The 27,544-nt window shown below is 46.6% G+C and overlaps 1 protein-coding gene across 1 annotated transcript; it reads right to left on the bottom strand.

Moving 5' to 3' along the window:
• Positions 1–111: 111 nt before the first annotated feature.
• Positions 112–26,565, bottom strand: mcama (melanoma cell adhesion molecule a). The gene is made up of 16 exons (XM_029174566.3): positions 26,277–26,565; positions 8,181–8,314; positions 7,671–7,896; positions 7,462–7,532; positions 7,274–7,361; positions 6,998–7,177; positions 5,921–6,048; positions 5,316–5,460; positions 4,791–4,906; positions 4,554–4,695; positions 3,894–4,018; positions 3,598–3,739; positions 3,070–3,105; positions 1,907–2,036; positions 1,690–1,807; positions 112–1,486 (listed from the first exon to the last, which is right to left on the bottom strand). Exons 1-16 carry the CDS (start codon positions 26,335–26,337, stop codon positions 1,484–1,486), a joined length of 1,845 nt encoding a protein of 614 aa, XP_029030399.1. The 5' UTR covers positions 26,338–26,565; the 3' UTR covers positions 112–1,483.
• Between the last annotated feature and the right edge of the window lie 979 nt (positions 26,566–27,544).

The raw sequence follows: 27,544 nt of genomic DNA, 5'->3' as shown, positions 1-27,544 counted from the left end.
CGCTCGTGTTCTGGTTCACGTTGAGCCTTGGGGGGAAGGAAAGTATAATGGTTCTACTTAGTATTCTAGTCTTTCATACCCAAGCAGAGATAACAAATGAAAAAAAGCCTGTTTAGAAGAAACATTTTTATTTGGCATTATTTTCTTGCAAAAAAATATAAAAAATGCAAGCATCAAAGCACATGTACAGTTTTTAATTTACACACATTTATGGGGAAAAAAAAGCAATTTCAATGTTCAGTATCAAACTTTTTTTTTTTTACCACTGGCAAAAATCCAGAGAAAACAAAAAAGAACGCCCAATTGAAAGTTGAACTAGAAGAACGAGGTGCAGACATACGGAACAGCTCAAGTCAGAAGCATCTGCGCACACAAGAAGATCGGTTTTATGGCTTTGTGCAGCTTTACTGAACCGTAACAGCGTCACATGAGGACATTTCTCACCCGAGGCTGTTCTGTACATGGACAGTTCTACATCTTAAACATCTAATCTCAGACATTTTCACTTTGAACAGAAAACTACATTTTCGCCGCGCACGGGTTTTCGAACTCGGCGGAGTTTCAAGTGTCTCCTCGCTGAGATCAGCGTAAGAGCTTGCAGCGTGTTGCAGAACGGTCAGCAGCGCGGTATTGACCGTGAGCTGCGGTACACGACGGCGAGACGCACCTTCGTGGCCCAGCGCTCAGTGAAAACACACAGCAAGAACAAACAAATTCAGTGTATGATGCAGTCTGGAAACAGGCACAGCAGATCGCTGACCTTTGACCTTTGCCCCTTCGGTAACAGTCCAAGGCCACCACTAGCAGATCTGTACACTACACGTATTTACAAACAGTAGAGGCTTGACAGCAGTTTGCACAGAGAGGCTGCCAGTGAAATCAACTAACTATTGTTGGGGTTTTTGGGAGGATCTCGTCTACAGATGCTCCATCAAATCAAACTAAAGCGAGAACTCAATGACAGATCAGCAGCTAGTGTTTGGTCTCTGACATCACCGCCCGCTCCCATCAACATGGATCAACATGCACACCTCGCATCCCAGATGCTTCTGCCGAATGAGAATCTGAGTGCCACAATGACTTAAATAACAAAATATCTTTAATATGTACACGTACATAACAGAACGGAACAAATGGCGACGACGTGGAAGAGACATCGTCCAACGCACAACAACAGCTGAACAAAACGAATGAAAGAACTGTCTAAGAAGCAAACATTCATTCAAAAGAACATACACATCTGTACATACCTGTGTGTGTGTGTGTGTGTGTGTGTGTGTGTGTGTGTGTGTGTGTGTGTGTGTGTGTGTGTGTGCGCATGCGTGTGGTGTTTTCTTGTATAAAACTATTGAATACTGCTGAGAACAAACAGCGATGGAGGAATGTCTGGACTCGGAGGCGGCGTTTGCCAGCAGCTCAGTGACGGCCGCCTCCTCTGCTCACACACACACCGACTGCTGGCCCGTTTGTCAGCGCCGGGTCTTCACTGGAAGGAACAGAGGATGACATCAGCGGAGCCCACTGCCCAGCCACCAGCATCATCACCACACGTTAGTGTTTTATTTAGAGGACAAACATTTAACATTAGCAGGTAAGACTTTCTATTCCCTCTCTGTGGGTTTTTCCTCTTGTGCCTCCAGCAGTTGAATTTTACTGACCATCCTTCTAACATCATATGACAACAGATACCTGGTCATCAGAGGCCTTTTTGTCTCCGTTGACGGCCTTTAGCAGCACAGCATCCTCAGGCTTTGTGTTGGTCTTCATCTCCACAACAATGTCGTCTTTGGTGGTCTTCTCTTTGGTGCTGGCGACGGAAACAAGCGTTGACGCCAGAATCGTCCATTTGAACCAACTCACAACCTGACTCGGGTTAGAAAAGTCAACAACTCCAGTCTGTACTCACATCTCCTGCTTCCCCGAGCGGCCGCACGGGATCTTCCCCTTCTTGTGCAGGAAGTAGAGGACGCTGCCGAGGATGGCGAGCAGCAGCAGACACAGTATGATCACCACGATGATGACGCCGCTGCCCTCGGCTGCACAAACGCACACACACAAGGCCATTACGACACGTTCACGGCATCCGAGAACAATGCGCTTTACAGAGTAAGTGTGTGCAGAGCCGTGCACCAGCCAGCGTCAAACCAGGAGAACGCCATCTTTTCTTAAGTGGCTTATTTAATGTGAAGTCCTGTTTCCTCATGCATCAGTAATAATTATCAGAGCGTGAAATTACGTCTTATATATTTCAGACTCATTAAAGTGCTTGAGCGTTAGCTTAGCTCAGCATCTACAGACTTAATAGCTGAACCTATGCAGATCCAGGCAGAAACAGAACTTTGTCGTGTTCTGTGGAAAACGACATTTATATTTCTATCATCTCATTTCCTGTTGTTTCAGTCATTATTCTGTTAAGAGCTGAGAAACGCGTGAAGATTAACTTGTCTGGGGGATTAGCTGGATTAAAAAAGATTAAAAAGTTTATCATTACTTTTTTCTGGGTTTTTTTGTTGGCTTTTGAATTTGCTGAATCAATGAAAAGAAAAACGCAACTCTAGATGTGTTTTACAGTTCAGACTGTACAAGTATGTGACTCAGATAAAGTCAGTAAATTGCAAATAACAGTGACTCTCTTCATACCTAACCGCAATGTTTCCTGGTATGTAAAAAACACTATTAAACAAGGCTGTCTGGAAAAGTCAATAAAAGTTAGACACAGCTTGTTTTTAGTGCTTTGTAGGTTATTTTTGTTTGCTTTTAAATTTCTGGCATATACACATAATGTTTTTACCAGTGCAGAGCATTTGGCCGTGGCATCATTATACAGTAAATGCTGGTATGTTTGAATTTTCTGGAGATGTGATTTTTTTTTTTACCCTATCAAACAGAATATTTAATAAGCCCACAGGCCATCCCCCAGATCTGCCAGCAAACCACGAGACCCTGCATGAAAGCATTAATAATGGAAGCAGTCCTCCAACCCTTCATTGTCACGGGCAGAACTTGGGCTGAAGTGTTTGACTTTTGAGAGGAAGCGGAAGGAGACAAGGGACAAACAAAGGCTCTTACCCGGTGAGAAGCGAGCGGTGGTGGTGACTCTGGGAACTGTGAAAGAGACCAACAACGCTGTCAGTGCCTGAAGGTCCGACCAGAACACGCGTGATCCACCCACGGACGTTCTTTCATGTCACGTTCTGGGTCACATGGAGCCCTCCTGATGCTAATCCAGTGGCTTCACAGTCTTTACTGGTTCATTCAAGGACTCCTTCACTATTGTGGCTGCACACGTTTATGACGTGCTCGTTAAGGCTAAACGGACGTGTATTTAATCCCTGTGTGTGTGCAGCCATGACGTCACCTTGATTTGCTGCTGGAGGTGCTGCAGGAATGTTACTGAATTAAACTTAACAAGGTCTCACTCATGACTCGGGTGCTTAGTTGGACATTATAACACATGCAGTGGAATTTGCTACCTAATAAAAGACACTGACTTTCATTAGGCAGAGAAAGGGTCGAGTTTTCCCTGCACCCATTCAGAAACTGAGACGCTTTCTTTCATAACATCCAGACACACGAGCCGCTGACAGTGAGACTCACTGGCTTTAATGCTGAAGGTCCTGACTTCTGCGCCCAGTTTGTTGGACACGTTGCACACAGCGCTGATGTCTGAGGTGACTTCCACTGAGACCACGCTCTGAGCCATGTGCTCGGTGGACTTGCTCACCACCTCCTGCCAGTTCTGTGGACACACACGCAGCCACGGCGTTCAGCAAGTAATAAGTGGGAACAACTAACAGGAAGTGCTTCTTTCATTCTAATTCATAATATATGTTCAACACTCGACACGGAATATACATAAAGGTTAATCAAATGGAATGCTAATGGTCTGATACCTGGCTGCCAGCGATGGTCCAGGAGATGCTGGGCTTCGGGTGTCCCTGGGCCTCGCAGCTCAGGTTCACGATTCTGCCTGTGTCTTCCGTCAGTTCGACGTCCTCCTCCATCAGGTCGGGACCTCCTACATGCACGCACATTGGTGCAAACTTGACTTTACCTCCACATTCATGCAGTGATTGCATCCATTCAGGATGAGCTTGTGTCATCTGCTGTGTGGCTTTGAGTTTAAACAGAAATGCTCCCCTCCCACTCCACGGAGGGAGGAAGTCAGCGCCACTCGTTTGATGCCGAGCCATTGTCAATGCATCTCAACACTTCCTGCACATGTTTCACATTAAAAGTCCTCCAGGGACCTTTTAGGCCCCGTCTACATCTCTCCTGCTGGATTTTTAATGTGGGAAAAGGAGGATGTAAGACAAAGTCAGAATGTCCATGTGGACCTTATACCTGTCTGGTATCCATGGTAACGAGCACAGGTGTTTCAAATGAAAGCTCTCAAGGTAATTGAGTCAGCATCACTGATTTCTGGCCTTTTTCCTCAACCATGTTCTGCAAAATCATACAGCTGTACCTAACAATCAAAGTAAACTGACATTTCACTAAGCCGAGATATGGGTTTAGTACGTGCAGAGGAGAAGACGTGGGAGGAGACTGACCTTGGACGGTGATGTCAACGGAGCTGCTGGTGTGCAGGGCGGGCAGGGAGGGAACGGTCACCTCGCAAACGTACACTCCTGCTGTGTCATAGGTGGCGTCGTGCAGGTGCAACGTGTTGCCCTTACCCACCTGTTTGCCATCCTGCACACAACAATAACACACCTTCTGTGAGTTCATGACGACAAATGACTGGATTTCAATACCCGGGTGTTGTATCTGATGTCTAATGGGCGCACCTTGTACCAGACAGTGTTTGTCTTCAGGGAGGACAGAGCATTACATGTTGCAGTCAGATCCTCTCCTCTGTGCACGACCTCAGAGTCTTTAGGAACCACAACGGCTGGATCCAAATCTAAACACAGACAAAAGACAGAAGAGATGGATCATTAATATATATCTCATATGCAGGATGTGCTTTAAGCATGTAGCTGGACTCAGGAGTCAGATTTCAAGCTAATGATGCGTGACGTCTGGATACAGTGACCCTGGAGGGGAAGTGACCCTGGTTCTGTCAACAGTGACACAACTAAAGCTAGCTTAAGCTGCTTTCAGACCCGGACCTCTGAACACACCTAGGCATTAGCCAGGTGAGCTGAAATCAGACGCCCAGGGGAGATTACCAGGAGTTTATCCTGCAAGCCCCCATTACACAGTGGAGGTAACGTGAGAATGAGGTCCTCATGGTGTCGTGTCTGAGCTTTGAAACCAAGCCGGGTTTTCCCCCCTTCCTCTGTGCGCACGCACGTGCGGCCGCGACTCACAGTGCACGGTGAGCTGCATTTCCCCTTTGACGTCGCTCTGTCCGTCCGTGTCCAGGGGGCGGCACTGGTAGATGCCGCTGTCCTTCCGCGTCACTGGCGACAGGAACACCGTGTCGCCGCTGCTCTCCAGCGCCGAGTCCTGGTCCTGCACAGTTACGTTACAGAGAGGATGGATGGGAAGTACAAACCACTCATCTTTGTAGGCTGAAGCTATTTCCATGTCATTATTGCTCTAGATTTCAGCAATAAATCTGTAAGTAAACTATTTGTAACATTAAAAATGACAAACCAAAACATTCATGACTGTCCAATTAAGGGAAGTTAAAAATGGCAGATAGCTGAGTTACCCTATTATCTGCACTTACAATGGATGTGTGTCTCACAAGGGAGTCCTCCACATGAGCCCTGTCATTGTGGCCTCCGCTCCCAGACCCCAGCACGGATCTGCGGGGTCAGAGCTGACAGAGCCCTCGCAGACCTCGCACACTCGTGTCTACATGAGGTCCTGTGAGCTCTGCATATCAAAAACATTCCCTACGTGTCTCCTGCGTGTCACCCATTCTCTCATGGGGACTTTTAGGGCGAGAAAAGGCCTCTATTCTTACTTGTTCTCTGTTGAAAATGAAGGGCGGTGGGGGGTTGCCGTCGCCCTGGCAACGCAGCTCCACAGTGTCCCCCTCTTTGACCAAGCCCTGGGGCGACTCCTTCCAAAGCTCCACCATGGTGGTAGGGTCTAAACACACACACAAAATCAAATTACCAAGGCTTATTCAGCGAGCGGCTAAAGTCGTTGTACAAGGTCATTTCCACGGCGCTGCCAGCGCAGATGGGGTTGGGCTCGGTCTGCCACATTATCGCCACACAACAGTGTCAAAGAACAACGGCAAAGAGGAAACAGATCCTGTTTGATGAATGAACTCTGAATTAGATCACTGATAATTACAAGGTAATAAGGTAACCATAAGGAGACTAACTAGAGAAAGTTAAGTAGGAAAAGGCAGCAAAATAGATGCAAACTTTATTTTAGTCCATTTTATGGGTCAAGCTTCAAATACTGGCTCGTGCAAAGATGTGTTCAACTACAGTTAACACCATGCTCTACTGTAAATTGGTGGCTGTAGACAACATGGCTGTCACTGAGTGGATATAAAGTATTGGCGACCAGCGAGTGCCAGTTCTCCCAACTAAGATAACAAAGACCCACTGGCCAAGCTGAACAAAATTATAAGAGAATAAATAATCTTAACCATGATGCTCTGCTCAGCACCACGTTTTACACAGACTAGAACCAGTTTTCTCCAGTTCTCCCGTGGATGAGTTGGTCGTAATAATTCTCATGTAGGCGTCTTATGAATATTTCAGCACGGTGCAATTTTGTCCAATGCATCATGATCTGTTACATCACACAGAAAACCAAATGCACCCTAGACAGTTTGGTGTAGAGATTCTTACATATAATGCTTTACTATAGTAAAACTTTAAATAATGCATTATTACAGCAGTTTTTGAATCTTGTAACAGCTCAATATGTGTCATTGGATTTGCATATATCCTTATATTTAGTTCAGGTTACTTAATGTGTTATATAATAAAAGAAGTGCATCTAAATGTAGACAAAGGGTTTGTTCCAATGGGAGAAAGACTTTTCAAACAGAAAGTGGGAAACAGATTTCTAAACTCACAGTGAACAGTAATGTTGACGCTGCTGGACTCCATCGTCCTGATTTGTTCAGGGGTGAAGTAGCTGAGCTCACAGGTGAAAAGAGCATCCTTGTCCTCCCTCGCTACCTTGTACTCCAGCGTGCTCTGGACTGAGTACAAGCCACTGGACTCCCGGGTCACCAGGATCAACACGTTTACATCTGCAGGGCAGGAAAGACAACACGGCATTTATTTATTACCATTAAGACACGCCTGGACACACAGGAAGTAGAAACCGGACCAGTGTTTCCACTTACGTCCTGGTGAGGACACCAGTGGGACGCCGTTCTTGTACCAGGTAATGTTGGGTTTAGGGAAGCCGTTCCGAACCTCACAAGACGCCACCTGGATGGAGAGACGCATCAAATAAACAGGTCTCTAGGTTTCCTGGTATAATGTTATCGCGATCCTGAAGAATATTAAGCGTCAAATGACGCGGACCCACTTTAGATGGAAAGTTGCTGGTCACAGAGATACCAGTCAGAACGCCCTCGATCACTGGAGCTTCTGGAACAGCTGAAAGAAAAAAAACATCTTGGTCATTTAGAATTTGCTATTTATAAGTTTTACTTCCAGAATTTCAGAAATTACCCAATTTCTACACATTTCTATTATCCTGTGAATATCCCCATTCTGTTCATACAGGCTTCTTACCGAACACTCTGAGGTGGGTCTTGCCCTCAGCGCTCCCAGCAGCCAGTCCGTTCACCTGACAGAAGAACTCCCTCTCGTCGGAGATCTGGACGTGGTGGATGGTGAGCCGAGCCCCCTGCTCCCCCAGAGCCACCTTGATGCGGCCGCTGTAGTCCGTGCGGTTGTCCACTATCTGCTGCGTGGCGTCGCCGTAGAAGATGCGCAGCCGCGAGCCGCTGGCGTCTTTCTGCAGAGGAGATGATACTGTCATTGATACTGTCTCTTCCTACAGGTTTGATGGTTGGACATGAATCTGATCACTGCGTAGCACAACACACAGTACTATGTGATCGAGGTGAGTCAGACGCATTTCAACATCCAGGGCTCTAGAGCTAATTACTGGTTTCAGGCTTGTTGCAATTAAGACCTGATACTTTAACAAGCTCAACTCAATGCCCAGGATGCATATTACAGCTCTGCTAAACGAGCAGCTGAAGGCTTTCAGATACTGCCCCTGTGAGCAGCACTCACCACAAACCACTGGATCATGACGAAGCTGGGCTCAGTGCTGGCATCGGTGAAGCTGTACTGGCAGGGGATGTGGGCCGAGTCGTCCATGCGTACCTCGACGCTCTCCTTCATGGTCAACTCCACCATGGCCCTCACTGGAAAACGGACAGACACTGGTTATTCAACGTCGCAGCTTATGCAGGCGCTGGACCGAGAGCCGGTCGTATTCATGAGCCTCTCCACGCTGAGCGTTTCTATGGCAAAAATGGCACTTCATTCCCACTTGATCGGCATTAAATCGTCTTGACCTACATCTAATTGTAGTTTTGACCCCCAATCCTCAATCTAATTCTTCCTTGCATTGTGTTTGGCAGATGACTGACAGTCTTCCCAGGCCAACGTGGAGCCTGTCTGCCGTGTTAGCAGAACAAAGAAGAAAAGGCTTCTTGTCCGCATGGCATCATTTTCATCTCCTTCCGCTTGGCTGACTGTACCCACAAAACCACATCTTGGCCAGAAGATCGGTTCCCTAGACATGGTCGGGGGAATGCGGGCACGGGAAGGCTGGCCAGTTCGCAACTGCCCCGATGGTTCCACGAGCCAAGCGCCTCCTTAGCCGTGTTGGACTTGGCTGCGATCACAGAGGGGCCAACGCGCAGAGCGACAAAGGAGAACAAGATGGCAGAAAAAGCCCGTTTTCCCACTTTAATCTGATTTGGGTGTGTTATGCAAGATTGTAAGGACAACTCTCCTCCCCTGCTCTGCTTTCACTCTTACTACATTGGGGTGTAACTGACTATTTTACTACACTCTAATTCTACGCTTGCCTCAAAGCAGTTATACTGTATGTTTGTTACAGTACATCAAATTCTACATATACTTTACAAAACCAAGTATTTTTGAGAATGACCTTTCAATGCTTTTATGCTGAAGAGGAGCTCAGCTCCTTCGTGGTTGGAACAGCCCGAGCATAAAAAGAGCTTTTCGAGTCCAGTTGCCACCCTGCTGCCCCCATTCAGCTGTCTGCGCCCCATCACCGTCCCGCCTCCCCTCTTTTTGCGCTAATCATTTTCACAACTCATGTTTTTTTGTCTCTCCGCCCCAGTCTCGGCTATGCTCAGCCAACCATTCCCTCTGAGACGACGGGCGCGCCATTGTTCCCCCACCTGGGTGAAGCGAAGCCCCGGCGCGCACACATGCACACGCCCCCACCCACCGGTCGCTCGGAAGCTCCCGCTGCATCCTATGAGGCAGACGACAATACCAGTAATAGTGCAGCGTGTACCTTGTGAGTGGCTGTTTACAGTGATGGAGATGATAGGCAGCTTTACTACAGAAGCAGCTTATGGAGACTGGAGAGAACAATACGTCACAGAAGTCAGTGTAAAAAATGTTGTGTCTCTTTGGGGCCGCGCCTCTAACTTTTCTGTTAATCCGATTAGCACTGGGGGGCTGCTGGGGATTTGGCTCCCAAAGCCAACCTGGGACCGGACTTATCTGGTCCTGTTGTGACTTTATACGGCAGGAACTAAAGCACAAATACACATGACCCGTGATCTATGGACCCTGACAACCACGACAGCCGCCCACGGGTGTGTGTGCATACATTTGGTGGACGTCTGCCGCCTGTGTCTGCGCGATACTGAGCTAATTCATTCAAGGGGGAACACCACTTCAGAATATTTGAATGTGATGACAGGCTGTCCACTCAGACCCGTGATGGGACAAGAAAATCAAATCACTGGTCTGTCAGAAACGTGAATGACAGACGGGGACGGCGAGAGGCTAAAAATCTACGGCATTAACATGAAGTTAATTCCGTCATTGTTAAAGTGTAAGCTCGTAAAGGGAGCCAAGCTGAAGGTCACAGGCATTATAGTCAATACTGAACAATGAGCTCTGTGTTTTCATTTTTTAAAACAACCTGAATTTATTCCAAATGAAGGCTTCTGAACCCAAATGCACACAATTCCTTGATTTTTATACAGATATTCATGCTGTATTGAAGGTTTATTAGATGTAGATTAAGGGTAAGAAATCATTTTTTATGAGACAGACTCAGATAACTCTCCCTATACAAACCAGACAAATGACAGGCATGATGGGGGAACGTCTTGCATGCGTTAGTTCATTATGTGCCAAACATGCTGCGCGTCCCCTCAGACGTTAACCAAAGAGGTCACCATTATTGGCTTCCCCATTTGATTAAGGCTGTCAGCTTAGGCCTCCTAGATCTGCAGCTCTGCTCCTGATAAGAGGCCAAATCACCTCTGACACAAACCAGCCTCATCTACTCAACCCAATCGTTCCCTTGACTGGTGAACCATGAAATGAGGCCGAACAAAAAGTCCATTAATTAATGTTCCATATAACCTCGTGTCCTCACGGGACATGTCAGGCTGCTTTTAGGGCTGAATAGCATCCTGTCGCCACAGAACAAAGAAATATCAATATTATTCGTATACAATTTCAAACATTCTGCACGTTTTGACAAAGAAAAGTAGTTTCCTTGAAACTACTTATGAGGAATTGTTAGGACCGACCACACTTTCTAGGACCTCAAAACTCTGTGAATTAAGGTCGTGTGCAGACGCTGAGGTTGCCTCAGAGGATGGAAGGTGTAAAAAGCTGGCGTATAAGTGCGGATGACAGGGAGGAGGATTTCTCAATACACAGCCCTGGTGTGCTGTTGAACACCTGGGGGATACTGAGTATTTCCTAACATCAAAGAGTGTGCGCACACGCACACACACACACACACGCACACAGTGAAAGCATGCGGCTCTACAGTGGAGATGAGAGCTCCTTGTCCTGCTCGTGAGGCTGCGCATTCAGAGGCAGCATCTGGCACAAATCTCCCAGCAGCCCGCTCCCTGGATGACGGGGAGTGGCCGCGAAGGGCCCCGGCTTTCTTCTTTCACACAGAGCGATAAGGAAGAGGAGCAAATCTCTTCAAAGGCACCTCTTTATGCATCATCAATCCCCCTGCTCCACGCAGCAGGCGTGTCACCGCTGCAGGTGAGGCGGCGGTGTGATTAATGCAGAGGTGGACTCCCTCAGATCAAGACTGCAAACGTGTGGCACTGATACTGACCTTTGATGAACATAAGCACTGTGTCAGCTCATTACGGAGCGCTAGTGACTCGCTCCAGCTCTCTGGTGCTAGATGGTCCCCTGAAAAACACCCTCCATGGACGCAAGCATGTTGCCTCACATTAAAATTGTTACATTACCCTGCACACGTGCACACAGCACATAACATAAACTTGTTGCCATGCCGACATGTTCCTCAGCTCATATTCATGCACCAACAAACGGTCCACCAACGCAGGCTTTTAAAGAATTGCACATCGTTCCTGCTGGTTTGCAACTTCTTCGGCAGCCACATTAATTTTTCATCATCATCATCACGCCCGGTGGGTGAGACTTCATTAAAGGAGCAACATAAATGTTTTATGCATGCGTGTATCTGATGTTCGGCAGTGAGTGCAGCTTGTTCCTCGGCATCCACTACCCATCAATAGCCCCCCTGCAGAGCCGCTGGGCCCGGGCATGCAGGTTGCCCCACAGCCACAGGACGGCTAATTAAAGGTCAACAGGCTAAACACTGAACCTACACCGGGGCGGGGGGGCTTCAGCTAGCAGCCGAACGAAAACAAACGGGTTCCCTCATTTAGCACTGGCACATACCTACAAATTTAACCTGACGGCTGAAACGCAGCTCCTTCCAACTACAACAACTGTGGCCATGTAATTAACCAGTAATGGCAGGTCCTGGTTACGCTAACAGATCCTGGAGAAAGAGTAAATATAGAAGAAATACCAGAAATACTGCAGTTCTGGGGGAGAAACTGTAACATCAGAAACATAAATATCAGTTTGAGGATTCTTAATTAGATTTCCTGTCTCTAAAAGGACAGGTTTGCTGTAACTGAATACCGACCCCAAGCGTGGAGCACGTCCTGACCTTGCAAAAAACCAAACACCTTTGGTGCCTGGTGCTTTAATTAACCTATTCAACAAGAGGTCACGTGACCTCTGTTTGCTGAAGGTAGAGAAAATGACATTTTGACACAGACATGATATGAACAGAGCTGATTCCTCTGCGTTCCATATTAAGGAGTGTGAAGGATGAGGCATTAAGCTGAGCAGCACCAGGTATGAGGCCTTGGCTGTTATTCCAACAGCATAAATAGAAGACCTTTTGTTAATCAAACCTCTGACGACAGCCGCGGCCCCTCTCCTCCAACAAAGGCCGTCTTATCCCCGTCCTCGTGGTCATCGTCACAGCGCTAAGTGCCGGCAAAACTCACAGACGAGGTGCTTGAGCCAGAGCAAATAATAAAGTGACTGACTGCATTAATCACCCGCAACAGTGGGACGAGCTGGTGCTTTTATTGTGGCGGTGGAGAGAGGTCAGAAGGACCATGATGAATGGCCATCAAGACACACACGCAGCATCACCGTTTCACAAATCTCACCTCAAATACCTCAGGACCATTAAGCCAAAAGAGGCACCACTTCAGAGGGTGAAAATCAAGTGTTCTGATCTGAAACGGGACGGGTGCAAGACGTCTGAGCGCTGGTTTCGAGCAGCCGTGAAGCCTCACTGCAGCCTCTGCCGTTACGTAACGGTGGCTGGTCCACCGGTGGGAGCAACAATAAGGCCTGAGGGGATGAGAGGGGTTTGCTGTGAGGAGTATGTGCACATTTTGTAAATGGATCTTTCTCACACTGCAGCAAAAAGCAAGCAAAAGGCCAACTAGAATAAAACGGATGATTAAATAATAATCATTTGTGTTCTCAGGCTGAATCCATTTAGAGGGAAGCTTTTCTGGTGCAGACCTCGCATTGTGCTTGATTAGATTTACATAAAAATCTTACACAATTAGCTTTGCTATGTTGATTATGAACTGCAACTATCTCACACACACACAAACACACACGCACGCTCTGAGACAAACATCCATGAATGCGTGTTGTGTATATTTGTTTGAACTCCTCTGCATTGTTTTGCAGCTTGTGTCTGTTTATACCGGAGCATATTAGCATTCGAGCGGTGCCCGGCCTACAACAAAGGCCTGTTTGTGCGCACCCTGTCCTTTCATCCCCTGCAGCAGACATGAGGCGAGCTGTCGGCCGAGCGTGCCACACCTAATTCACCGGGATGAAACTGGCGAACCCCGACCCCCCCCCCCCCCCAAATCCCCCACTGAGAACCTTAATGCTCTCAAAGAGAATTTCAGAGCGATCACAGGTGCACTGCTGCGATAATGAGGAGGAGAGGCTACTCCCCTTCGCCCAGTCACACTAACGACTCCCACTTCACACGTGCACATACACACACCAGTCAAAGCCAGCGTTGTTGGACACTATTAAATAATAATAAAACCAGTCAGAAGCTACTGTATGTGCTTCCTACAGCGACTGGCCAGGTGTGAAAATTGGCCAAGCTCAGACAAACTCCTCTTAACATTCCTGTTTCTAAATGTAAATGACCCCTGATGTGTTGGCAGCAAAGAGACAGGTGACGTTAAGCAGGGAGGACTTGACAGAAACCTGGATCGGATACAAGAGGACGGGACAGACATCCTGAACAGATGAGTGAGATAACACGTGGACGACGGCAGAACACCTGGTCTGCACCTACAGAAACTCCTCACCAAGATTCACGTTGCTGAATTAACAAACGTTAACAAACAAATGTAATGCATAAAATGTGAAACACAATCCCACCCAGAAGGCAGGTAACAGGTTTACTGACCAAACCACTGCACATAATGAGATGAACCGGAGACATCGTGTTCCTTTGCTTCTTTCTATTTAAAATCTCTTTCAAATTGTGATGTGATGAAGTTATGTGGAAGTAGTTATGTGGTGTAATCGTATCACCCTTCTTCAGCTTCACAATAAGCAGCTGCTCTGAGAGGAGAAAGATGATAAGCATTTATGGGATGATAAGAATTTATGGGAGGGTCTGTGTATGAATGTGCTGGTGAGTGTGCAGGAATCTTATCCACTAAGTCACGCAGCCTCTTTTCAGGTGGTTCCTCAAAGCGAGGATCAGAGTAGACTCACTGGGAAACAATAAAAATGGAAAAACGTTTCCGCGCGTCTAGATTCTAGGCTCAGATTGGAGCTTCTGATCTCCGTGTTTTGTCTAGGAAACCAGTAAATCATCCGCCGGCGAGCCACGGCTGGGTGACGGGTGAGAGCCGACAGTGGCGGGCGTGCGGGGGGGATCGTGTCGCGTCATGCACAAAAATTACACAGTGGAAAAGGCGGCGGTGAGATCAGAGCACATCAAGGCTGCGGCGGCTGTGACGGACGCGCCGGTGAAAGTCCCACTCGCTGACGAACCTCTGGACACGGGCTCAACCTGCACAGAGTCCAGACAAACGGGCTCCAGTGCTCATCAGCTCACACACAGCTCCTCCAGCTGCTCACGTGCTCTGGAAATTGCCTAATTTTGCCTGTTCTTGTTAAGTCTATTGAGTTGTTGTGTGCATGTAAACACCTGAATCTCCGGTATTTTCACAACAAACTTGCAGCGTATTTCACGTCATAACACACCTCCTCGCCTCCGGGGGGAGAGTGATAGTTTTCGCAGCAGATGCCTGCTGTTGGTCAGACGTCAAACACAATGATATATCTGTGTTCAGGACTCATAACCAGCAGCATTGTTTGATAAGGGAGCACAGAGCAGCTCTGCGCCTACTTTATCTTGATCTCCAGACTGCGAGACTCCAGTTCTCAGGGCTCCGCAGACAATATCCACCGCTTGTTTGACTCGCTCGGACGCGGCGTGCCCAGACCGAGGTTAGGACTGGATTCCCGGGTCCGAGGGTGTGTCTGTGTGTGTGGGTGGGCTTCACAATAGACCCGCCGGCCCCCGTTCCCATGGCGGGAGGACAAGGGCAGCTGGAGAGGGGGGTGGTTCCCAAAAACACCTGTGGGCAGCACATTTGTCACTGATTTGTGGGAAGGAGCGTTGAAGAGAGGAAGAGGGGGTGAAGGTAACTGGACCACACACAATCATCACCTGTTGACTCCCACTCAAACACACCTGTGCAGATATGACAAACTTCACACTTTCCTTGAACGCCTGCATTCAAAAGAAAGGAATGTGTCTCCTTCTTGAAAGGTTCAGTCTCTGGCGTAAATCCACTACAGACGCTATACAGCAGCACTGTATATGACTCCCTACACACACACACACACACACACACACACACACACACACACACACACACACACACACACACACACACACACACACTCTTACGCTGAAGCGTGTATAAATTAGCTCCGTGCTCATCCTCCGCTCAGAACCGCCGTCTTTGATTAGGCAGTTGATCTTTTAACAGCGTCCAATATCAGAGCCCGGGGAGTTGGGGAGAGGATTTGATATTTAAGCATCACTTTATCCTCGCCCCCTTTTGAAATGTCAAGTTCAAAGATCCAGTCCAGCGGCCTTGATCTGTGAGCTAAGACGACCCGGAGAAACAGCGAGCGACTCCGAGCGGCCGCGCTCGCGGACCGGCGGCGGCCGTCGCATGAGGGAACCTGAGCTTCACGAACTGTGATCATGTTTGAGCTTGTAAATAGTCCTTTGATGTTTGTTTCTCATGCTCGGGTCAGACCGGCTTAAATCAAATCAAAGCCATGTTTTCTCTGTAATGAAATGCTCACTGCACAATTGAGCTCCTGCTAATTGAATTGAGTTGATTTAATTAGGAGCCGCTTCCCAAGCAGCCTCTCAGACGAAGCCCTCACATCCCACATCAAGTTGTTTCAGTTCATGCGACTTCTAAAGACAAACACCAAAAGGTTTTGTTGTCTACAGTGAACAAAAGTGAGGGATATGATGCTCGGCGATCCTGAGCACGATGCCAGTGTCAGCGAATGAAGCACTGCCAGTTCATTTAGAGCCAAACTGAGCCCGATGTCCCGGCAATCTGATGCCAAGCAGTGAAAATAACATTAGGAGGCCAAAAGTAGTATTATGCTTCCCACCTTAGGCTCCATCGCAGTACTTTCAAGTACTTTAAACTACACTGTATTTTTAAGCAGAGTATAAACATATTATAGCACTTTTAGTAGTTTATCTTGAGGCTGTTTTATACTGTACAGGTTTTAAAAGTTCCCAAGTTAGTACAAAGCATATTTCTAAAATTTTAGATACTTTGGCAGATTATATTTTATTTAAAGTTCTGTATGCACAGACTCAGTCTACTCAAACTACTTGGACCTAATCTGACAACGGCATCTGAAAGTTGTGCAGGGCCAAGCATTCAGATGATGAGTTTATCAAATGCTCAAGGTCAATGAACTATGGTTATTCTCTGCAGAGGAAAACATGAGGGGCATTAAAAGAGATGTAATATAACCCTGAAAATACTGATTCAGGGAAGAAAGTTTAAAAAGTACTTTTAAAGACCTAGGAGTTTTCTGAGGCGAAGGTGGACAGCGTGACCGTCTCTTATTAAAGGGGCCCTCCATTGATTTTACACCTGAGAATCAGTGGACTCACCGTGCAGACTACAGTTCAACTACTGAAAAATGTTGCATAATGTCTTCTGTCGCTCAGCGCAACCTTGAATTTTTACAGCCCTCTAAACGTTGGCGAAAAACAAACAACAAATGCATCGGACACCATGCATTCCTTTCAACATTAGCTAGTAGGAGGGAGATAAATTAATAAAAAGTAGTTTAGGCATTAAAACACAGCACTAACCAGTCTAAATGCACCTACATGCCTTTTGCAGCAGTAAGCATTCCACGCATCTCGTACCCCTCTATTGTTACTGTCAGTGTGTCCTACAGCTCTGTTTTGCCAGGCCTGTGGATATCTGCGCTCCCGGTCTCTGCTGGGCAGCAGATGCCAAGCTGGCTGGAGGTGGAGGAGGCCCACGGAGACGTGACTCCTCCGGCCGCGGGGGGCTTTGCAGACTCAGACGTTTCTCCGTCAGCGTTGATGCTTGTCTTCGTTAATCGGTCCTTTTACCTCCACCAAATAATAATTAGAACAATATCAATAATTGTATTTAAATTTGATAGCTGACATATTGGACATACACCACGGTGTGTTTAGGAACAGAGTCTAACAGCTGATGAATGTTCAGCACTTCAGGAGACATTATTTATTCAGTGGCACTCAGGATGTGGCCTGTTTTATCAATATGTGTGTGTGTGTGTTAGCTAAGTATAATGTATGCTGCAATTGTAACAGAGGTAATTCTTGAGTTAACGACACGACAGTTTGCACACAATAAGAACTCAACTGGACACAAATGAGTGTGGCTGTGGAGGATAAGATTTACTGAAGCTAATCTAATGTGAGATGCTTGGGTCATGATGTATTCAATCCAATTCAATCCAGGTCAGAACCTCCCATACATCTGTTTCCCAAAGAATATCATCAGCTTTAAGACACCAACCACCTTGAATGAGTCCTCTGCATGTGGAGAGGCTGCTGTCTCACACTGAACTCTGCGTTATCACACACTTGAACAACAGGGAGACTTTAGCTAAGATACAATCTGTGTTGTTGCCTTTACCTCAAGGGACACTGATAGATTTTGCTGGGAAGTGCTTTTAGATTATCATGGTTAACGCTGACTTTTTTTAGGTTGCAAGTCCCCAAGCCAACCTGCAGATGAAGCTCATCATGGCTGCTGCCTTGTATTATTCAGATGGATCTTCATTTTGTGAATTTATTTAAGAACGTGACAAGCAAATTGTTGACCAGTTATTAATTAATTAAACGAGTGCTTTGAGCAATTACAACTTGCAAAGTTGTTCACGATAATCACAATAAGTCTGGTTTACAAACCACGCAGCTCTAATATCATTGAAAGTTAAATCATCCACCTCATACTTAACTCTAGAACAGTGCTTTTCAACCACAGCCTTTTTATCTTTTTGCTCCTGCACGAATCTCAGATGATAGATCACACATTTCAATCGGGTTTTAATAGTGCATGGGGTAGGCTCACTTTGGGGCCTTGCGTGTCTTTATTCTCAAATTGGAGTAGCAGAAGACGACCGGAGGGCAGATTCCTGACCTTAAATTTGAGCTGAAGAGGTGGATCGCATTACAGCACTCATCAAACACACCTTCAAAAGACACTGGCCGGAGCTAAATTGCCTCAGAAGTCAACAGCGCACCGCGGCTTCGTTATGGATTCTGTATGTGACTCGGACATCACCCGTCAGTGTCGGATTCTTATCTGTGAACCAAGCCCGTTATCACGCCCCACGTCAACATCTGTGACATTTCACAACAAAGGCCACTGAGGAAAGCCTCTAGTTAGAGAGGAACATGTTTCACTTTGCACTTCCAGCAGAGAAACGCTTTGACTGAACAAAGGGCGAAAATGCATCACAGAAAAAGCTTCTCATTCGGAGTCAACAGACTAAACCTGATATTTAAAGACTAAATAACAGTTGCTGGGCAACAACCTGGCATTTTATTGTGAAATATTATTTTAGCATCACTGTCGATGATAAAGCCAAGGTCAATCATGAAGATGATCAATCTTCTGCTTGCGGAGAAACAGACATAATGAAAACGTGTCAGACAAATTCCACCGTCCCATCAACAGTTGCTTCTGATTTTCCTCCCACCAGCTTCTTCCCTGCCTCTCTTGGTTTCCCTGAAGGACATTTAACAAAGAGATCCACTCTCTGGAGAATTGGAAAAACAAATGGCCTCAAACCACTAACTCAACCACACAAAAACACAGAAAATAATTAGGCCTGTCCTGTGAATGAGCTGAAGGGGGAGTCCTTTATAAAACATGATCTGTGAGGTGAATCTGGCCTCACGTGATGCTCACGCTGGTCCATGAGCCTCTGGGGTTGGGGAAGAACATCCATCACAAAACACTACATAATATTGACTAAAGCCACTTTATACACACTTATAAAGCCAGAGCTGGCTGCACTGTTATAGGTAGTAAACAGACTCTAGTAACTAGCAACGCTGGTAGATTTGTGCCATCACATGGCACAGCCCATTACCAGAGAGACAAACGCCCCACAGAAGAAGCTGTGGTGAGCCCTGAGGTCATCATGAATATTCATCTGCACATGGACCCGCCAGGCGCGCGAGACGCCGTCTCACCATCAAAGTCAGTCTGGATTCGAGCTGACTTCATTTTAATTCGACGACAGATGTGAATGCGAGTTGCTGTGACGAGCCGCTGACTGGCACGGAGCCAGTTCATCTGGATGGACGCACTGTAGGAAAGAAAGACATTACAGCGGCAAACTAATTATTTTTCTTTACCGTCGAGTGAAACAGTGGCTCTTGTATAGTACAAGAAAAACTCAAGATCTCCTTTTGGGAAATCACGATGAATTCCGACAAATTAGAATATATATATTCTTTAAAACATTTAAAAAATGTCTCATGTGGACATCGCTGCCCCTGAACTAAAAGAAGGCACGTCTCAAGTGTCTTGGGGTGAAGACAATGTGAACCCTGAGACATAAAGACATTATTTTTGGAAGCTGTCACACTAAACCACTTCCACCCTGAGCTGTGCATGTATCCGCTGTGCTCTGTGACCTTTAAACCGGGAGGAAGACAACAGACATTACGTGTTGCCTCCACATCCGTCACGCAGGTGAAACCACACTGCCTCCACTTCAGGCCTTCTCCAGGTGACACGCACACTTCGCATTCCTCGGGACAATGACGCGGTCCCGGGCGACGCCGCGGGCAAATACTGTGGCATCTGCATTGTCCCGAGAAGAATCGCATCTAATATCCATTACAGGAGAACAGACTGAGTGATAAAAGTGACACCCCCAACTAATGACATCGTGCTGCGGTCACATTTCACGCACACACCTTCACCCTGAGGACTGAAAATCGGGATCCTTTAGTTGGGAGATACACGACTGGTGATAACATGCTTTCAAGGAGCAGCACATGCTCTGAATGGAAGAAGATGTGCTCACTTGTTCCTCATTTATTACACAGACATGAGATGGTGTCACATCCAGCGTTCAGAGGAAATGTATATCTTACACTAACAATTTACAGACAACATGATCAAAAACATGTCCGTCGCCCATTACGCAGTTAATTAACTGATAAATAGCATCACTTTAAAGTTCAGTTTTATTAATCACAAAGAATTCCTTTACAACTGCTACTGTAGGTAGGAAAAAATAAGATGTTAGAGCCAAGAACGAACTGGTCCGAAATCAAACTGATTGTGTTTGGCATCAGGATCTTCTGTCTTTTGTGGTTTGGACACTTGAATAAATATTCATCCAGCTTCTAAGAAACTGCTCTTGACAAACAGGCGACTCCGTGGGTGTAAATGTTTACGTGCCAGTGTAAAAAGACTGAGCCAAAGACTGATAAAGTAAGAAAGCTTAACTTTTATACTTCATAATGGATCCTGATAACAATGAGAAGCACTGCATCACACACTGATTAACCTAATCCCACTCTTTATCTGCGTTGTCTTAGTCACAACTGTTGACAGCAAAAAAAGAGCAAAGTAAATATTCCCAGGCTCTGTCCACTGCACAAGAAGGGAAACGATGGGGGGGGGGGGGGGCATGGGAGAGGTGTGTGAGGAGGGGGACCGAACGGGGCTCAGAAAAAGCGGGAAGGAGGTGAAGACCATTGTGGTGTTGGGTTTCTCTGTAACGTGAGCCCCCGCTTGTTGCCCCCCCCCCCCCACCAGAATGTGCCTGGGCGGATGGATTGGGAGTCAGGTGTGTGCAGCTGCTGGTTAAGCTCTGTTTGCAGAGCGAGGAGGGGGGTGGGGGTGGGGGGTGTAGACGTGGGCGAGGGAGGAAGGAGAAGCTTCTCAATGAAGGCGATGCGGGAGGTTTTCTGGTCCGTCTCTGGCAAAGACGGGACGGCTGCCAGGACTTGGATTGTGGCCCAAGAGAGCGCCATGTGTCCCACAGATGGGCTTCTAAATATGAAGGGACATCATGTACAGATGGCCAATTTAGCATGAGAGGAGTCTGCAGACAAATGGTCAAAACTGCTAAAAAATATTGGCTATTAGTATAAATAGTAGTGGAAATGCTGAATATTTCAACAAAAAATGCGACTGCCTTAATCCACACCTACATACACAAACGCATGGGGCATAATTAGCCTGAAGAACGAGCGAGCGTAGCAACAGATGCTCTTTTAGCGCTGCTGCTGCTGCTGCTGCTGAGGAGGAAACAAACTAATTATAAATGCACTCAGCTTATAAAGATAATTTGGCCACCAGACTGGTTCTCCCTCCATCCTGTTATGTTCTTACCTTTTAATTCTTCTTTAGAGCATTTGCATTCAGCAAACCCAGCCTGAAGGCATCATCCCACCAGTGAAGGACGGTGGAGGGAGGGTCATGCTTTGGAGCTGGTTCGCTGCCTTACGATGGTGCAGGACAATGATAGAGCTAGAAATTTGACTAGAGTGTGATTCTAAATATATAAAATCCCTCTGCAGAGGCCCAGTTAGAGCCCGGACCTCAGCCCAACGGATGCAGTGGATACTCCCATAGAGGCGTATACAGAGGCCCTGAACCACCGGAGCTACAGAAGCCCCTCGGTGTTGCTCAGGTCTGATGCTCAGCTGAAGGAGGGGCCCGAGCTATTATTAAAACAGGTTTTCTATCGCTACCTGAATGTGCAGCCCCTGTATGGACATGCATAGATGCACACATGCCCATCAATGTGACGTCTGACGGACACGAGAGCAGCGAAACGTTGACATGTCAACAAAACCGCGCCCCGTGCGTGCACTGAGCTGCTGAATATAAATAATCAAGCCAGTGCAAGCGGTTCAGCCAAATCCAATATTGGAGACTGAAGGAGGTTTTTCGAGGAACAACACTCACAGTGGTCTCGCAACACAATAAAAAAAGAAACTTGTTGTGGGACCCTGCAGCAGTTTTTGCACTTTTTATAAATAAATACCCCCAAAAAAGTCAGTGCAGAGCTGAGGGCGCTGTTTGTGATCAGATCTGTCCTCTGTGCTCAGCTCTCACATGTTCCTCCCTCTCATGAGTAATTTCCTACATTCCTCCTCTTGATTGAGTTTACTTGTACAACTACCTCGGCTCCAAAAGCACAGTCTTCCTCCTCTAGGGACGATGGTTCACCGCATGGATTTTTCACCGCGTTTCAGCGATGTGCTCTGAATAACAGCAGCCGAGGATGTTTTGGGACGCTCTTCAGCACCAGAAAGGTAGTCGATACAGCAGAAACCCCCTCCCAGGAGGCCGGGGATCAAACGACAGAGGCAGCTGTTGGATATAAAATCCCACTCAAACACCACACGTTCACAGGCTGCGGATCTGCTCCACACGCACGGCTTCTTTAGAAAACCTCCAGTTTGGGCTGGAGGGTGGATGTCAGATCTGCGCCTGGCAGCTAAACTGCTACAGCTTTCATTTTACAAACGCCGAGTTGTATTTACACAGCATGCACAAACTGAAACAACAGAGCAATAGTAGAATACTCTGAATTCAAACGATCTGATCGCTGACCAGACGCTAATTAACTTTAACAACTGCCCTCTTAAAAACATCAACCATCTATTATAATCAATTCATCATGGTGTTCTGATGGTAATGAGCCTAATGATGAAGCCTTTACACTGAGCACGTCTGCAGTCTGTTTACTGACAACATAACATTTATGTGGTTCTCAATAACATATTGAACCTTTGTACACATCAAGTCCGTGTGTCCTTATTCAGCAGTTTTATGCCGATTGAGGCAAAATTGTGATTTGCTGAACTGAGCTACTTGAGATGAGATAAAGTAGCACTGCTTCGCTAAATGCCTGCTTGGAAATGGGAAAGTCTTCGGAATAATATTCAATAATTCGATCTGTGGTATTTGATTGTTCACTATACTGACACATATAGCTCACATACCCCTAATGTTATAGAAAGGCAGCATTATAACACCGCTGGGATCAAACGGTGCACTCTCTTTAATGAAAACAATGAGCCAACACATCACATTATATGGCCGCCGTGCCTTGCTATCACTCAGGCAAATGCACTAATCCCACATGAACAACTGCAGCCAACAGCTGCACGCTTCCTACTACGTCCAGACAGGAGAGCGGAGGCATTCTCTCTGGCTTCCAGCCACGAAGACGGATGAAGAAGAGGTCAAGGAGGCCGGCCATTATTTACATCACAAGACTTACTCACTGACTCGCTTTATAGATCCGTTGCTGTTTTACTAATATTTTACTTGCTTGTCTCAAATAATGAGGGATGGGTTTGACTTTATTTGCATACCTCAATAATTTAATTTAGGTGAACTGAATAAAAGAACCGTCTCCATCGTCTTACTGAACATCAATAGGTCAATGCAGCGGAGAATCCAGAAACTAACATTCTCCAATACCACCTTGCATTGAACTGTAGATCTGAAAATTGTTCAATTAATAAAAATCCCAGATGTAACAGTGCAGTTGATCTTTACTTGAGCCCAAGCTCACATCTTCTAGTTCTACTCATATTATTTTCATTTATCTGACATATGATGAAATGAACCTGGAAACACAGGAAATCCTCACATTTGATGGGCTGCTGATGTTACACAGAGTAACATTAGGCTGTTCTATCTTCACTGAACAACAAACTAGCATCTGACACAAGTATGCGCTTGAAACCAATCATTTTGGTACAGATTTATTTGTTAAGCAAATATTTAATAATTGACATTTTGAGAGTAAATGTGTCTAATGAAACCCTTAACAACCTCCATGAGTTTCAATGCCAGAGACCTTCACATGATAGATTCATCTGGTGTAGGTGTGGAAGTTATTCAGCACCGCAAAACTCTAGCCTCGAACAACCTGAAATGACTTCAGTCACATTCAGAAAGTTCTCCATCGAGCAGAGGAAGTCGACGTCTCACAGAGACTGCACTGAACAAATTGGTGCGCCACAAAATCCCCAGGCTCCATCCATTTAGAGCATCTGCTAGAAAGTGTGACGTTCAGGAGACACAATGTCAGATATGTTAAAGCTGCTTAAACCCTGTCTGTCCATTAGAGCGTCACCAGTATCGCTCGCCGCCCGGGGGACGGTCTCCAGTGTCTATAGACAGTGTCTCTACAGTGCTATAGACAACACGACCTACAGGCGGAAAAACAAACCGCTACGTTCCGAAAATGAGTCAAAGAAGCACAACTACTGATACACAATCGCCGAAAAGAACAGGATGTGTCCCCACAAGTTGTTAATATGTTATTATCACTCTGCTCTCAAACACCATGACCACATATTTACCCATTCCACCTGCTGCTGCTGTCGTAGCAGCATTACATCATTTCAACTGTACTTGGGTGCCTAACGGCCATGTTGCATGACAAAGACAGACTTTAGGGATCCGAGAACTGAAACGAGGAATAAAGCTTTTGGATACAGATACGTATTAATGGGATGGACCGGGTAAGCCTGTCCTCCGCGTCCACTTCCTGCTCTGCAAATGTCATCGTGAAGACTCTGCCCTGATTTACTGTGCAACCACTCCGCCCCCACCGCATGCCCATCCCTGCAGCACCGCCTGACCATCATACTGATGAACACCGGGCCCTGAAATCGATAGAGGTTGGTGGGCAACGCATCCACCGGGCTACGCGCTTGTGTTGCTCCCATGCGGAGGACGGCTTTATTTCCATGCAGGAGAAATGCTTTTAGCCACAAATCGCATTCGTGTAAGTGCCCTTCAAGGCCCATTAGGGAGGAGGTCAGTTTTGACAGCGCCTGGTTTAGAGGCTCTTTAGGGGACTGGGGTCTTCATCAGTGGCCAAGACCCTAATCCAAAAACAAGACAGCTTTACTCTGTCTCCATGGGAGGTAGAGGGGAGATGAGGATTAAATGGAGGTAACCCAATTAAGACAAGGCTGCTGGAGCAAAAAAACAGGGGTTTAGGGGGAAAATAGGGATAAGGTCACAACAGAGTGAGTGTTGGTGTTGTGAGATGCTACGTGGAGAAGAAGAAAGATTTCCACTTAATTCTGTACATTAAAGCTTGCTGGAGTTGGGTAATCCATCAGTGAACACCGTGTTTGCTGTAACTGATGAGTCCATTCATGTAATATAACCTAACGACGTCACGCCCTGCCAGGTTTTGTACGACCCTCCGCGGCAGCAGAGATTTGGGGGGTGAAACCCGGTATATTAAGCTTCTCCGGCAATAATCTTTCATTAACACTGTCTGCTTAGTCTCAGTAACAAGTCAGTGGAGTCATTAACAGACATGGGAGCAGCCAGCGTCGACTGCAGCACCAAAGAAAGAACAACCCCCCCCCCACAGCCTTGAACAGAACAGTCTGAGTGGAACTAAAACAAAGAGATCATCAGGGAAGAACGACTCCTAACAAACATGGATGCGACGCCCACTGTGAGCGCACATCACGTACAACTCGTCCAAACCTCCCACGGTGAAGGACCCGTCAGAGCAATTAACAGCGAGGGGAGACAGGTCCCACGGGAACGGTGACAGAATCACTGTGACCCACGTGGCGTTAAGGTCACGACGTGTTCTCGCCCGACGGTACACGAGCCGCCGACGCGGACGCTCGCTTCTTCTTCGCTTGAGTTTCGGTTTCATTGCCCGGTTCGTGACCACGCGCTCAACTTTGGTCTCGCGGTTCACATAAACCGCTGTTTGCTACGTTCCCCCTTTTTTACAGCAGCCGCATTAAAACCGTAAATAACTCAACCAGACCGAGTTACACGTGGGTTTGAGACAGACAATTGAACACGACCCAGTCGAGCTGACGCACCGCTAGGTTAATTGGCTCGTCGGCAGGTTCAATTACGCAGCAACTAATTAAACGTTTAAGACACGATAAACAAACAAAATGGCGATTAAAAGCTCAAAGTTCAGCAAGTTTGTTCATCTCGTTGTGTTTAAGTTTGCTTTCAACTCACTGCGGAATGTTCAACTAACGCAAAACACACTTTTCATTCGAGGAAGCGTTCGGTTGGCGCGTCTATGAGCAGCCGCACGCTGCGCCCCTCATTCAAACTCGACAGCCTCTCAGCCTCGCGAAAACTTGTTAAAAAAAAAAAACCCAAATAAGAATAAAACACGTAGTTGGGCTTCACTCACCGCCGCCGAGGAGACAGAGGTGCAGGCAGAGCGTCGGGAGCGCCGTGCGGAGCGAAGCCATGTCTGCGCTGCGTCGTCGGAGCCGCTCCAAAAACAAACTGGAGCGGAGCTGCGCGTCGACGGCAAGTTACCAGCAGCCGGAGGAGGAGGAGGAGAGGGGGGGGGCTCAGTCTGGCGGGGTCCCCCTATTGTGGGGCTTCATGCGTAATGGCAGCAGCTTATCAGTGTTTTCCTCTGCTCCAAACGGCCTCTAACACTGCGCGCACTCTGCGTCCTGCCTGAAAGTCCTCAAGGTCAAGAAGAATAAGCACCTTATCGAGCCTCCACACCTTTTAGCCCAAACTGCGAGGCCTGTCGGCTGCTTTTGGCTTAAACCGGGAGATTTGATTTGCATTTTCTTGTTGCTGAATCGAAAACGCACGCACGAGGCTGAAATTTAAATTTGAGGGGTTTAGTAAGTTGTTCAAGGCTTTAACACGTCTGCCCGAAGAGCTGCTTTGTTTTTCTATCGAGTTCTTGTGTGTCTGTTACCAAGTTATACCACAAAATAAACTTTTGGATGACAAAGTTACTTAACACAACCTCTGTTCATATTTGTGCTGTAAACGCTGCAAAAACAAATATGGCATATATATATATATATATATATATATATATATATATATATATATATATATATATATATATATATATATATAGCTGCGGTTAAACACACTGGACTTCTTCCATTAAAGCAATCAGGGTTCTGCTGTTTTCATCACCTTCGCTAACAGCTGCAGCAGAAAGGCTTCACGGAGCCGGTCGCCCCCATCGCTCATGATCCCGCGGCCGTGGACACAGGCATTAGACATGGACACGAAAGTCTGTAGTTACACAACTTTTATAGCCGATAGTTTTTCCAGAAAGTGCCTTCAGACGCACCGTGTGTGGGGCACTGTCTTCCTGTGACTCCTCAGCACAGGTGAGCATCAATCATATATATTTATGATTTAACCAATGTTTTAAAATACATTAGAAGAAAACTCTTTTTTCGTCAGTACAGACAAGAAGGATTTGAGATGAGCTTCGGATATCTGCCCACTTCAAAGACCTTTTTCACTCAAGCTCTTGAATTTCTTTCCACTTGTATATGAAACAGAATAAATTTACAAAGTGCAGAGTATTTGTGTGAGCCGGACGTCATCTGAGCTAAGAATTAAAGAGACAAATATATGTCAGTGCTTCAGGAGCGCGGCCTGAAAAGGTCCGGCCTCCGTTGAGTTATGGCA

The sequence above is a fragment of the Betta splendens genome, chromosome 14 (assembly GCF_900634795.4).
Source record: "Betta splendens chromosome 14, fBetSpl5.4, whole genome shotgun sequence".
Lineage (NCBI taxonomy): Eukaryota > Metazoa > Chordata > Actinopteri > Anabantiformes > Osphronemidae > Betta > Betta splendens.
This window is presented reverse-complemented; position numbering and strand designations above follow the sequence as displayed.